Genomic DNA, 13,868 nt, shown 5'->3' on the forward strand with positions numbered 1-13,868 from the left:
TTGCTGTGGTTTCACGACCACATTTTCCTCTTTTTCAAGCTGCTTGTCCCTCCTCCATTGCGGTGGGACCCTCCCCCACCAAAAGCGGAATATGCCACACACACCCCCCGCCCCGAGGAACCCACGTACACCCCTTGGGGCTGCCAGCTGCACTGGGGGGGGGTGTCCCGGCTTGGGGCCACGGCGGCGTTACCGCTGCCAAACGCAGGCACAACCCTCTGCGCCCGGCGCCACGGCCCAGCTGTGCCTGGGAGCGGGAAAGCGGCTGGGGGAGCCACTCCAAAGAAGGGACCCGGCACCCCCGCCAGGAGGCAGCCGGGCACCAGCTTCGGCAGCGGCTGCCTGTTGTTGCTGACACCAGGGTCTCCATTGCCCCAGCACGGGCTGGCCCCGAGCCATGCCCCTGCCCCCCTCCAGGGACCCTGCTTCCAACGCTCTGGGCCAGGCCTCGCCCTGCCACTGACCCAGCGCAGCCGTGTCTACACTACAACCTGGAACTGAGCCGCCCGCAGGCACCCTCCGGAGCCAGAGTCCAGCAGCAGCTTCCTCGCTACCAGCCCCGGCTGGGGACCACCCGTGGGGCTTGGCACCCGCCAGGTTGGTCCCGGTCCCATGAGCCCACGTGGGGCAGTGCCTGCTGGGCTGCACAGATTCCTCACCTCCACCCCGTGGTTCTGAAACCGGGGGTGACCCCTGGACACAGCATCCCCTGCAGCCCGAACGGGGCCGGCTGGCTTCACTTTGGCCAGGCCTGCCCCTCAGCCGAGCCCGCTGTCCCGTCCTACTGCTTTGTACTGCCACGTGCAGGGGAGGAAATCCAGGCCCGGGGCAGGAAGGGCTCCCCCATTAGAGCAATAGCCCCGTACCCGGGTTTCCCATCCAGCCCCACAGCTGGCTGGTCCCGCTCCCAGGCGAGCGTTCCTGGGCTGCTGTCACGAGCCACCCTGCCGGGCCCTGAGCCCCCCCGGGCATCCAGGCTGCAGGTGCTCACGGCCCCGGGGCAGCAGCTCCGCTCCCCGTGCTGTGGGGGTCATGGCCGCGGCGCCAGGCCCACCAGCTGCCTCGTTCCAGCACGCGTTGTGCGGCCCACCCCCGCCGAGCCCCAGCACCGGGGGCCACGGCCCTGCCCGTGAGGGGGGCTGGGGTAGAGGGGCTCAGCAGCACGGGCTGGGGTGTCCTCTGTAACGTAAGGGGGGGCTCAAGAGCTCCCCCCACACCAGACCCCTCCCCCATTCCCCCCGCTGCTCCAGGGCCCCCCGTTGCCAGGCTCTCTGTTCGGCCATGGGGAAGCACCCGGCGCCTGTCTGCAGCACACACACTTTATTGGTTCAACAGCACGTCACCGTGTCAGCCAGCGACTCCCCTTCGTACAAAAATAAATACTCAGCGTCTGCACAGCGCGGCCCCCACGCCAACCAGGGCATGGCACAGAGCCAGGGGCAGGCAGGAGGGGGCAGGGCCATCCCCTCATCGCAGGGCACCCGGCCTGGGGCGAGCTCTGCTCTCCAGCCGCAGAGCAGGGCCCCCCCGAGCACAGCGGGGGCTGCTAATGTCAGGCCCAGCCATGGCTACCGGGATGTTCTGAACTTGCCTCCAGCGGCCCCACTTTGAGCCGGCACCCACTGTGCTCCGGGGGCAGGTCTGGGAGGGAGAGGGGGCGCTGAGGCCTGCTTGTCTGGGATATGGGCGCTTGGGGACACAGACAGGGCTGTGACATGGGGGGTGAAGGGTGGGGAGGCTGAAATGGCTCATCACACGAGCCTGGGCGCACACGGCTGCACACGCAGGGCCCCTCTGGCATGGGGGTGTATTGACACCACCCCCTCACTGCTTTGAGCTTGGGTACCCCGTCCCCTCCAACCCCTGCGCCCAGCCCCTTGGTGCTGTGGGGCTGGACAGTGCCCAGCTGCTCCATCGCAACGAGGCATGCCCCTATAGCGGGATTCCCATGGTGATTGTAGGGCGAGGGGCTACTGGGTTCTTCCCCCTTTCTCTCCCAGTCGATCGGCTCTGGGTTTGCAGTGCAGTGCAGGGTCTATGTACCACGACATAGCCATGGGGGCGAGAAGCAGGATGACTCCCACCCAGGGGAGTCTTGTGATTGGCTGAACAAATGAGGGGGAAGGCGGGGCTTGTTGGAGCCAGCACGGCAAATTGGCTGCTTCGGCCCATGAAGTCCAGGTGTCTAATCAGATCAGTGGGTGGCCGCCCCATGATCCCTTCAGCAGCACCCTCCCCGCGGGGGCTCGAGGCCGGGGCCAGTTTGGGTGCAGGTGGGGCGCCTGCTACTTCCTCGTCTCCACCCGGGGGATTTTAAACAGCGTCGCAGACGGAGACCTGCAAAACCAAGCAGAGGGGGCGGGTCACCCCAGCGGCCAGGTAACCCCAACACCCGACTCATCTCGGCACATCCCTGTACCCGGGTCAGTCCCAGCGCCCAGATAACCCCGGCACCCAGCACATCCCAGGACCCGGCTCACCCCAGCGCCTGGGTCAGTCCCAGCGCCCAGATAACCCCGGCACCCGGCTCATCCCAGGGCCCGGGTCAGTCCCAGCGCCCAGATAACCCCGGCACCTGGCACATCCCAGGGCCCGGCTTACCCCAGCGCCCGGGTCAGTCCCAGCACCCAGATAACCTCAACACCCAGCACATCCCAGGGCCCGGCTCACCCCAGCGCCCGGGTCAGTCCCAGCGGCCAGATAACCCTGGCACCCGGCACATCCCAGCGCCCGGGGAAAAGCACCTCCCCAAAAGCAGAGGGGCCGAGACAAGATGTCCCTAGCGCTGGGCCCGGGCGAAGGCTGAGTCAGGCACCACAGGCTGTAATGCCCGGGGACGTCGCCCGAGATTCCTCACCAGGGCCAAGCAGAGCACGGCCTCTCCGCCCACCCCGGCGAGCTGGGCCCTGCCGCACGGGAGCTGGGACGGTGCCCATGCAGCAGAGACGTGGCCAGGGAAGCCTCCACCTGCAGCCATGCCCCTCGCTGCAGCCTCCTCGGTGAACGGTGCCCATGAGCCACAGGGGCGCCTGGGGCCCTCAGGTGCACAGGGCTCGGTGGCCCCCTGCCCCCCCACACGCTGGACCCAACACCCCCACAAGCCCCCTGCTTCCCGTTGCAAGGGGCTCCAACACCCCTGCCAGTCGGCCCCTCCACACCCCAGGGCGCCCCTCTGGGATATTCGCTAGCCTCCCCCCTCTCAGCCCCCCCGCTCGCAGCCCCTCTCCTCCCCAGACCCTCTGCTACTGGCAGCGCCGCCCTCACCCCCAGGCCCTGCGGAGGGAGCTGGGGCAGGTACTTACATCTCCAGGGCTTCCCCGTTGCTCCTGGCAGGAGAGAGGAAGGCTGTCAGTGGGGATGGACGCGCTCCCCCACTCCCGCCCCACAGCGCTGGCAGCCGATCTGCGCAGGGCAGGGCCCCACCAACCGGGCCTTGGGCTGGGGGCACGTACCCCCGATTCTCAGGGAGGGTGGGCTGGGCTGGAGGGACCCAGCTGGGCAGCTCCGGGCCAGAAGGGGAAGGGCCTGGCCTCCTCGAGACACCCCGGGCCCCAGCATCAACCCCCACACCCGCACATGGGCCAGAACCAGCACCTGCCAGACCCACTGGGGCAGCGAGGGCGGCCGAGTGCCAGTCGCAGCTGGCGCCCTCACGGGTGCCTAGAGGGGAGGGCAGACTGGCCGTAGGGATCCCCGGGATGGCCCGGCCCCGCCGGCTCCTCACCCCAGGCAGGGGAAAGGAGGCAGGGCCGGCCTGAGCCGCCGGTGTTGGGCTATTCCGGGCCCATGGCCAGCCGAGGGGTGCTGGTTCTCCCGCCTCGGGTCAGACCAATACCACATCCCCATCTGGCTCGAACATGGGGGAAGGAACTCCGGGAGGAAGTGAAACCAGCAAGGTCCCCCCGCTGCGTCTCCAGGAGCCGGCTCAGGCTGATTCCAGGGACCCGTGGGCAGGTGCAGGGGCTGGCGGAGGCCAGAGAGCCCTGCCCAGAGAGCGCAAAGGGGCAGGGCACCAGCAGAACCAGGGGCAGCCCCACACACAGCCACCCTGCCCCGGGACGGTATGTGCGGGGGCAGGGCAGGGCGCCAGCGGGACCAGGGGCAGCCCCACACACAGCCACACTGCCCCAGGACGATACGGGCAGGGGCAGGGCAGGGCAGGGCGCTCTGCGCGGCTGTGCGGAGGAAATCCCCAGCTCCGTGCCCACGGGAGGGAGGGTTGGTTCTGTGGCCCCACTGTGTTGCAGGCCATGGGCAGAAGCCTGTGAACCTGCCACCTTCACAGCAGCCATGTTTCCTCCCTCACCCCTTTCCCAGGTGCAGCAGTGGGGCTGGGCTGGGCAGGGGCCCACAAGCCCTGTGCCGCTGGAGGCGCATGGGAGGGGACCAGCGCGTGGCACAGAGGGGCCAGCGTTAATTCACAGCCTGCTCCAAGGCACAGTGTGGAGCTGGGCACATGGTAGGGGTCAGTCGGGGCGGGGGGTGTCAGAGGGGTTGGGGCAGGGGTTTGGCTATGGCGGGGGTTGGCCATGGCGGCAGTGGAATATGTGGCAGGGGCTTAAGGGCCGGCAGGGGGCGTGAGAGGGGCTTGGCCCCTGGCTGGGGGCACGGCAGGGGTGTGAAGGGGTTGGGGCAGGGCTCGGCCACGGTGGGGGTCGCCCGTGGCAGGGGGTTGGCCGTGGTGGGGGTGTGAGGGGGTTGGGGGAGGGGTCAGGCCGTGGCGGGGGGTCGATGTGCTCACGCCCCGGGGCACAGGAGCCTCCTTACTCGTAGACGTCGGCGATCTTCATGCGCCGGTAGAACTTGGCGAGCCGCACGGCCAGGATGACGCCGGGGAGCAGGAACATCGTGCACCAGCCCAGGCTGAACCAGAAGCCGTTCTGGCAGGAGAGAGAAGCCCCCAGTCGTCAGCGCCCGCCCAGCAGCCCCTCGTGGGCTGGATCGCCCCTCCTCAGCATGGGGCGGGAGCCGTGGGGCTGGGCTGGCTCATAAGCACAGCATGGGAGAGAGGATGGGACCCGCCTCATCCGGCCAGCAGGGTGAGTCAGCAAACAGCTGTGCCTCCCGCAGGCAGGGTCTGAGAGCCTGGCACCCAGGTGGCTGCCCTCACCCCCAGGGATGGGCAGGGGAAAGGGGCAGCAGGGCCCGTGAGCACTGAACCCTTCCCAACTCAACAGCCAGGGCCTGGTGCCCAGCTCCCACGGGGCCGGCAGGGCCTGGCCGTGCTGCCAGAGTCTGGGGGGCATTCAGTGCAGCCCCCACGCCCTCAGGGCCCAGACCCAGCAAGTCCTGTGGGACTTTCCTTACCCAGCCGGGCCCAGCAGCGTCAGCGAGCCCGGCTGTCGCCCAGGACCCGGAGCTGGGGGTTTCACCCCAGGGCACGTCAGGAACGCAAAGCCCCCATGTAACTCCCACAGCTCCCTCCGCCCCCCCAGAGCCACGCTCCCCACACAGCACCCTCTGCCCAGCTCCCACGAAACCCCCTCACCAGGGAATCCACCACGTAACTGCAGGCGACGGTCGCGGCCACGTCCACTGTCTTTGCCGCAGGCCCACAGAGCCCCACCTCTCCCGTCAGCTGGGGACAGAACCAGAGACAGGGACGCGGCCCGTCAGCATCATGTCAGGCACGGGCCCCTGCCCTTCCCAACCTGCCCCCACTGGGCAGGGAGCCCCCAGAGCCCCCCGTCCCTCCCCCACACCCCAGGCAAGAGAGGAGAGCTGCCCTAGGATGAGGAAGGGGAGTGCCAGCAGCCTGGGGTATGCCCAGCTAGAGAGGGAACCCCCCAGGGGCACAACTCGCTGCGTGCCCAGGGCAAGGCCCTGCCTCTCTCAGTGCCTCAGTTTCCCAAACAGGGTGATAACCGCAGCCCGCCCTGCCTCCAGGGCGCCGGGAGGCTCAGCTCGTTAGCGTCCCTAACGTGCTTCAGTGGAGTCGGTGGCAGCCTGCAGTGTGGGGCGTCAGGGGGCAGCGTGTGGGCACACAAGGGCTTCGGGGTGCACGAGGACACAGACAGTGAGGGAGGGCAGGGCCCTGGCATTGCCCAGGGGGCAGGACAGCCCCCCACACATGCAGTCGGGGTGTCACTCACCGTGCTCTTCGCCCAATCGACATAGGAATTGAAGTATTCCAGCAGCGTGTTCAGAAAGGCCCGGCTCTCCTGGGGGAGGGGGACAGGGGTGAGGTGCTGCACCCAGGGCCAGCGGCTGTGAGCCTGGGCTCAGGGATCCCCCCAGGGAGGGGGGCTGAGGCGGAACGAGCGTATTAAAAGTTCAGAGCAGCTCGTGCCCCGAGTGGCTGGGGGGGGGGGGGCAGGACCCCCCGTGGGCTCAGGTCTCTGCTGGGACGGGATGGCTCTGTGCCGTGACCCCGCCCATCCCCACCCCAGGGGGTCAGAACCTTCCCAGTGCCCTGCCCCCGGGCACCCCCCGAGGCTTTCGCGGGGGTGTGTGTGCAGGGAACCCCACGGCAGACACAGGGCTTTTCCTCCCAGTCCCGGGTCCCGCTGTGCAGCCCTGGGAGAGGGGAGGGTCCCCCGAAGCCGTGGGGTGTTCGTCCGAGGCCCCCCTCCCCGGAAGGGGCTGGGAGGGGCTCACGTTGCTGATGATCTCCGCAGCCCTGGTGTCTAGGAAGGTCTGAGCGTCCTCGATCCGCTGCAGCGTGTCATTGATCTGCGCCTGGGGGGCAAGGAGCGGGATGGGACCTGGGCTGGGCCCCAGTGCAGAAGGGGGAGCCCCCGGCAGCCCCTCACCCGCCCTGGCGGGCAGTCGCCTGGCAAGGGGAGTCGCCCCCGGGCGTCCTGTCCCCACATGGCCACAAGGTGGCAGCTTCTCAGCAGCGTCGGGTTCCCAGTGTCGGCTCAGGACACCCGGCGCTCAAAGCCCCTTGCAGGGTGCTGGGCAAAGCAGAGACACTGCTGCCCCCGCCAGTCCCCACAGGCTCCACCCGACAGCACAGGGCTCCTCGACCCCGACCCACAGCCCCTGCCAGCCCAGCCCTTCCCCCCCAGCTCTGCCTGTGCCCCTCACTCCCGACCCGCAGCCCCTGCTAGCCCAGCCCTACCCCCCCCAGCTCTGCCGGTGCCCCTCACTCCCGACCCGCAGCCCCTGCTAGCCCAGCCCTGGGCTCCCCCCAGCCCTGCCGGTGCCCCTCACTCCCGACCCGCAGCCCCTGCTAGCCCAGCCCTGGGCTCCCCGCTTCCCCCCTCTGCCGGTGCCCCTCACTCCCGACCCGCAGCCCCTGCTAGCCCAGCCCTGGGCTCCCCCCTCTGCCGGTGCCCCTCACTCCCGACCCGCAGCCCCTGCTAGCCCAGCCCTGGGCTCCCCGCTTCCCCCCCTGCCGGTGCCCCTCACTCCTGACCCGCAGCCCCTGCTAGCCCAGCCCTGGGCTCCCTGAGCTCTGCTGGTGCCCCTCACTCCCGACCCGCAGCCCCTGCTAGCCCAGCCCTGGGCTCCCCACTTCCCCCTTCTGCCGGTGCCCCTCGACCCCGACCCGCAGCCCCTGCTAGCCCAGCCCTGGGCTCCCCCCAGCTCTGCCTGTGCCCCTCACTCCCAACCCGCAGCCCCCTGCTAGCCCAACTCTGGGCTCCCTCCAGCTCTGCCGGTGCCCCTCACTCCCGACCCGCAGCCCCTGCTAGCCCAGCCCTGGGCTCCTCCTGTCCCCAGCTCTGCCAGTGCCCCTCACTCCCGACCCGCAGCCCCCTGCTAGCCCAGCCCTGGGCTCCTCCTGTCCCCAGCTCTGCCAGTGCCCCTCACTCCCGACCCGCAGCCCCCTGCTAGCCCAGCCCTGGGCTCCTCCTGTCCCCAGCTCTGCCAGTGCCCCTCACTCCCGACCCGCAGCCCCCTGCTAGCCCAGCCCTGGGCTCCCCGCTTCCCCCCTCTGCCGGTGCCCCTCACTCCCGACCCGCAGCCCCTGCTAGCCCAGCCCTGGGCTCCCCGCTTCCCCCCTCTGCCGGTGCCCCTCACTCCCGACCCGCAGCCCCTGCTAGCCCAGCCCTACCCCCCCCCAGCTCTGCCAGCACCCACTGAGCAGTGCAGAGACTCTGCAGGGTGCTGGGGACCCCTCGCCGCTCCCCCCAGTGCAGCACCCGCAGCTCCCCCTGCCCGCGCTGCTTACCGGGACCCGGGGGGTCGTCGCCTGCAGGGTTCGGATGCTGCGGTTCAGGGTTTGCTGGGGACAGAGACAGGTGGGTTAGGTGGGGGAGGGGATTCCTCTGCCCCCCACAGCTCCAGCTAGGGAGGGGGACGCGGCGTGTCCCAGGCCCTTCCCCACTGCCTGCCCCGGGGGACCCTGCTCCCAGCTCAGGGGAAGCACCAGGGGCCCATGGAGTCACTCACCATCTCCGGCAGGAAGCGGGACTGGATCTGCCCATTGATCTGTCTCAGGTCAGACGCCTCCTCCTGCAGCTCCTGCCTCGTGGTCAGGTTGCGCTGAGCCGAGGGGGGGGAGAGAGTCAGAGGCACCTGCCCGGCCCAGCAGCCCCCCCCGCCCCCCCAGTCCCCAGGGCCACAGCCCGGGGGGAGCCAGAGCAGGACGAGCCAGGCAGCCCCTGGGGAGCCGGCTCCCCGGCCTGCACTCCCCACCCCACCCGCCTCCCAGGGGAGGGGAGCGATCAGCAATGACAAGAGCCCCCCCAGGCAGCACCCCAGTGACCCTGGGGAGCCCACAGCCAGCGCTGACGCTCCCCGGGGCCGGGCGCAGGGCGGTTCCCGGCGTCACTCACAGACCCATTGGCCAGCCCCTCCAGCTGCTCCGCCAGCGCCAGCAGGTCCCGCTGCGTCACGTTCCTCTCCAGCTGGAAGAGATGAGCAGAGAGTGGGGGGGACAGACCCCGTCACACCAGGGATCTCCCCTGGGCCGAGGTGGGGGGGAGGGACAGACCCCGTCACACCAGGGATCTCCCCTGGGCCGAGGTGGGGGGGGGACAGACCCCGTCACACCAGGGATCTCCCCTGGGCCGAGGCGGGGGGGGACAGACCCCGTCACACCAGGGATCTCCCCTGGGCCGAGGTGGGGGGGGGACAGACCCCGTCACACCAGGGATCTCCCCTGGGCCGAGGCAGGGGGGAGGGACAGACCCCGTCACACCAGGGATCTCCCCTGGGCCGAGGTGGGGGGGGGACAGACCCCGTCACACCAGGGATCTCCCCTGGGCCGAGGCAGGGGGGAGGGACAAACCCCGTCACACCAGGGATCTCCCCTGGGCCGAGGTGGGGGGGGGACAGACCCCGTCACACCAGGGATCTCCCCTGGGCCGAGGCGGGGGGGGGACAGACCCCGTCACACCAGGGATCTCCCCTGGGCCGAGGCGGGGGGGGGACAGACCCCGTCACACCAGGGATCTCCCCTGGGCCGAGGCAGGGGGGAGGGACAGACCCCGTCACACCAGGGATCTCCCCTGGGCCGAGGCAGGGGGGAGGGACAGACCCCGTCACACCAGGGATCTCCCCTGGGCCGAGGCGGGGGGGAGGGACAGACCCCGTCACACCAGGGATCTCCCCTGGGCCGAGGCGGGGGTGGGGGTGGGGGGGGACAGACCCCGTCACACCAGGGATCTCCCCTGGGCCGAGGCGGGGGGGAGGGACAGACCCCGTCACACCAGGGATCTCCCCTGGGCCGAGGCGGGGGGGAGGGGACAGGGCCGAGGCGGGGGGGGACAGACCCCGTCACACCAGGGATCTCCCCTGGGCCGAGGCGGGGGGGAGGGACAGACCCCGTCACACCAGGGATCTCCCCTGGGCCGAGGCGGGGGGGAGGGGACAGACCCCGTCACACCAGGGATCTCCCCTGGGCCGAGGCGGGGGGGGGAAGACAGACCCCGTCACACCAGGGATCTCCCCTGGGCCGAGGCGGGGGGGGGGGACAGACCCCGTCACACCAGGGATCTCTCCTGGGCCGAGGTGGGGGGGACGGGACAGACCCCGTCACACCAGGGATCTCCCCTGGGCCGAGGCGGGGGGGGGAAGACAGACCCCGTCACACCAGGGATCTCCCCTGGGCCGAGGCGGGGGAGGGACAGACCCCGTCACACCAGGGATCTCCCCTGGGCCGAGGCGGGGGGGGGGGGACAGACCCCGTCACACCAGGGATCTCCCCTGGGCCGAGGCGGGGGGGGGGGGACAGACCCCGTCACACCAGGGATCTCTCCTGGGCCGAGGCGGGGGGGAGCACAGACCCAGTGTGCACGATGCCCCCTTGGGGTGGGGGGCAAATGGCCTCATGGCCAGTGGGGGGGAGCAGCGTGTCTAGAGTGACCACCCTGGGGACCCGGAAAGACACACAGAGCCTGGCTCAGCCCCCGCCACCTGCCCCAGCCCCTGCCCCCAACCCCACTGCCCCGCCACCTGCCCCCTCCCCCGCCACTTGCCCCAGCCCCTGCCCCCTCCCCCGCCACCCAGCCCCTGACCTGCCCCAGCCCCTGCCCCCCCGCCACCCAGCCCCTGCTCCCCTGCCCTGCCCCCTCCCCCGCCACTTGCCCCAGCCCTTGCTCCCTCCCCTGCTGCCCAGCCCCTGACCTGCCCCAGCCCCTGCCCCCCCGCCACCCAGCCCCTGCTACCCTGCCCTGCCCCCCCTGCCCATCTCCACGCAGGAGGGGTGGGATCTCCCGGGGGGGGGGAGCACCCCCACTGGCTGCCCCAGGAAGGTGGTGTGGGACCGGGCCTAACAGCGGTCTGGGGCCACGCGACCCCATGGAAACACCCCAACGTACAGAGCCCCAGATCCCACAACTGCCCCCACCCCCAGCCTGAGACAGGCCCTGCCCCCCCCCGGCCCCCCCCAGCCCACCTGCTGCAGGGCGCCGGTGAAGTTGGGCTGCAGGCCGGAGGCGCCGACGTCCCGGAGCAGCTGCTTCTGGCTGGGGCTGAGGAAGGTGACGGGGTCCAGGCTGACATTCAGCCGGTCGAAGGCGGCGCTGATCTCGCCGGTGTACTGCGGGGAGCAGCGAGGCCGTGAGGGATCCGGGGGGGCCCAGGAACACGCCACAGCAGCCAGGGCAGCACGGCTCAGTGGGGAGCGCGCCCCGGCAGGGCCGGCTCCAGGCACCAGCCTGGCAAGCAGGTGCTTGGGGCAGCCACTCCGGAGGGGGGCGGCACGTCCAGGTATTCGGCAGCAATTCAGCGGACGGTCCCTCACTCCCGCTCGGAGCGAAGGACCTCCCGCCGAATTGCCGCCGCAGATCGGGATCACGGCTTTTTTTTTTTTTTTTGTCTGCTTGGGGCGCCCAAAACCCTGGAGCCGGCCCTGCGCCCCGGGCAGCCTGAGCCCCCGGCCTGGCCCCTGGGGGGCTGGGGAGTGCGCCCCGGGCAGCCTGAGCCCCCGGCCTGGCCCCTGGGGGGCTGGGGAGCGCGCCCCGGCAGCCTGAACCCCAGGCCTGGCCCCTGGGGGGCTGGGGAGCGTGTCCCGGGCAGCCTGAGCCCCCGGCCTGGCCCCTGGGGGGCTAGGAGCTGGGGAGCCGTAGGCTGGCATATGCAGGGCAGGTACCCAGCATGGGGCCCGGGTTTTTTCCCAATCCCAGACGTTGCCATGGAGACCTGACCCGGCCGCACATGGGGCTGGACCCACCGGACCGGGCTTGGTTCTGTAGGGAGCCTGGGGGGGCTCACACACAGGTGCCATTCCCAGTGTAACGCGCCCCGTGGCCCTTGGGCCCTGGCACGGTCTGGCTGGCCCCAGCAGGTGGGTTTCTGCCCCTCCCTCGGCTCAGCGTGTGCGCTCAGGACTCTCCCTGCAGCTCGCTAGCCACGGCTCCAGGGCCCTAGGGGCGGCTGGGGGGCAGACCCGAGTCCCCGCCTAGCCCAGCTGCACACGGACCTACTCTGAGCCCCTGGAGCCCCCCAGGATCAATATGAAAATGGAAAGGTGAATACAGATCTGGATAAAGGGGAGACTACAACGGGTCGTACTGAAAGGTGAACGGTCAGGCTGGAGGGAGGTTACTAGTGGAGTTCCTCAGGGATCGGTTTTGGGACCAATCTTATTCAATCTTTTTATTGCTGACCTTGGCACAAAAAGTGGGAATGTTCTAATAAAGCTTGTGGGTGACACGAAGCTGGGAGGTATTGCTAATACAGAGAAGGACCGGGATATCCTACAGGAAGATCTGGATGACCTCGTAAACTGGAGTAATAGTAATAGGATGAAATTTAATAGTGAAAAGTGCAAGGTCATGCATTTAAGGATTAATAACAAGAATTTTGGTTATAAATTGGAAACAGGTTAGTTGGAAGTAACAGAGGGGGAGAAGGACCTCGGAGTATTGGTTGATCACAGGATGACTACGAGCCGCCAATGTGATATGGCCGTTAAAAAAGCTAATGCGGTCTTGGGATGCATCAGGTGAGGTATTTCTAGTAAAGATAAGGAGGTGTTAGTACCGTTATACAAGGCACTGGTGAGACCTCCTCTGGAATACTGTGTACAGTTCTGGTCTCTCTTGTTTAAGAAGGATGAATTCAAACTGGAACAGGTGCAGAGAAGGGCTACTAGGATGATCCGAGGAATGGAAAACCTACCTTATGAAAGGAGGCTCAAAGAGCTTGGCTTGTTTAGCCTAACCAAAAGAAGGCTGAGGGGAGATATGATTGCTCTTTATAAATATATCAGAGGGATAAATATCAGGGAGGGGGAGGAATTATTTAAGCTCAGTACCAATGTGGACACAAGAACAAATGGATATAAACTGGATATTAGGAAGTTTAGACTTGAAATTAGACGAAGGTTTCTAACCATCAGAGGAGTGAAGTTCTGGAACAGCCTTCCAAGGGGAGCAGTGGGGTCAAAAGACATATCTGGCTTCAAGACTAAGCTTGATAAGTTTATGGAAGGGATGATATGATGGGATAGCTTAATTATAGCAGTTAATTCATCTTTGACTATTAGCGGTAAATCTGCCCAATGGTCTGTGATGGGATGTTAGATGGGGTGGGATCTGAGTTACTACAGAGAATTCTTTCCTGGATGCTGGCTGGTGAGTCTTGCCCACATGCTCGGGGTTCAGCTGATCGCCATATTGGGGGTCGGGAAGGAATTTTCCTCCAGGGCAGATTGGCAGGGGCCCTGGGGTTTTTTGCCTTCCTCTGCAGCGTGGGGCACGAGTCACTTGTTGGAGGATTCTCTGCACCTTGAAGTCTTTAAACAACGAGTTGAGGACTTCAATAACTCAGACATAGGTCAGGGGTTTGTTACAGGAGTGGGTGGGTGAGATTCTGTGGCCTGCGCTGTGCAGGAGGTCAGACTAGACTATCATAATGGTCCCTTCTGACCTTAAAGTCTATGAGTCCCACGGGACCTCGAGCTGCTCCCAAGGCCAGCGCCCCCACCAGGCAGCCCCAGGTGTTGCCCACAGCTGGGCCGATCTCTGTGCCCCCTACCAGGCAGCCCGGTCTCTGTGCCCCCCACTAGGCAGCCCCGGGCACTGCCCACGGCTGGCCGGTCTCTGTGCCCCCACTAGGCAGCCCCGGGCACTGCCCACAGCTGGGCCGGTCTCTGTGCCCCCACCAGGCAGCCCTGGGCACTGCCCACGGCTGGCCGGTCTCCGCACTCCCCGCACTGACCTGACTGATGTTCAGCAGTTCGTCCAAGGGAACGGCCCGGCCCAGCTGCAGGGTTCGCCACACGGGCTCGTTGTGCTGGCAGTTGCTGAGGGTGGACGTCAGAGCTGAGGACAGGGCTGGCAGCCGATGGGGGGCGCCCCCCGTAGACAGACATAGGGCAGGCTGGGGGGAGGGGGCGCTGCCCATGTGGCCAGCGGGATCCCCTCCATCCTGTGGGCCCCGGGGCTGTTCACCCAGCGGGCTGAGCCACGCAGGCGTCCAAGGCCAGAGACCAGCCCCCACCCCACGGACATGGTGCGACCCCTCAGCGCTCT

The 13,868-nt window shown here is 68.0% G+C and overlaps 1 protein-coding gene across 3 annotated transcripts in view; it reads right to left on the reverse strand.

The window, feature by feature from the left end:
* Positions 1-1,305: 1,305 nt before the first annotated feature.
* Positions 1,306-13,868, reverse strand: part of LOC101944711 (prominin-1-A-like) — a 45,878-nt gene continuing 33,315 nt past the window's right edge. For all 3 annotated transcript variants that reach the window (XM_065552686.1, XM_065552687.1, XM_065552688.1), the window contains exons 15-25: positions 13,555-13,639; positions 10,787-10,930; positions 8,724-8,795; positions 8,338-8,430; positions 8,117-8,170; positions 6,598-6,678; positions 6,093-6,161; positions 5,489-5,578; positions 4,768-4,880; positions 3,303-3,326; positions 1,306-2,337 (exon numbers count right to left, since the gene is read on the reverse strand). In XM_065552686.1, coding sequence (XP_065408758.1) covers positions 2,286-2,337; positions 3,303-3,326; positions 4,768-4,880; positions 5,489-5,578; positions 6,093-6,161; positions 6,598-6,678; positions 8,117-8,170; positions 8,338-8,430; positions 8,724-8,795; positions 10,787-10,930; positions 13,555-13,639 — 877 coding nt within the window. In that variant the 3' untranslated portion in view covers positions 1,306-2,285. The remainder of the gene's footprint in view (positions 2,338-3,302; positions 3,327-4,767; positions 4,881-5,488; positions 5,579-6,092; positions 6,162-6,597; positions 6,679-8,116; positions 8,171-8,337; positions 8,431-8,723; positions 8,796-10,786; positions 10,931-13,554; positions 13,640-13,868) is intronic.

Source organism: Chrysemys picta, chromosome 7 (assembly GCF_011386835.1).
Source record: "Chrysemys picta bellii isolate R12L10 chromosome 7, ASM1138683v2, whole genome shotgun sequence".
Lineage (NCBI taxonomy): Eukaryota > Metazoa > Chordata > Testudines > Emydidae > Chrysemys > Chrysemys picta.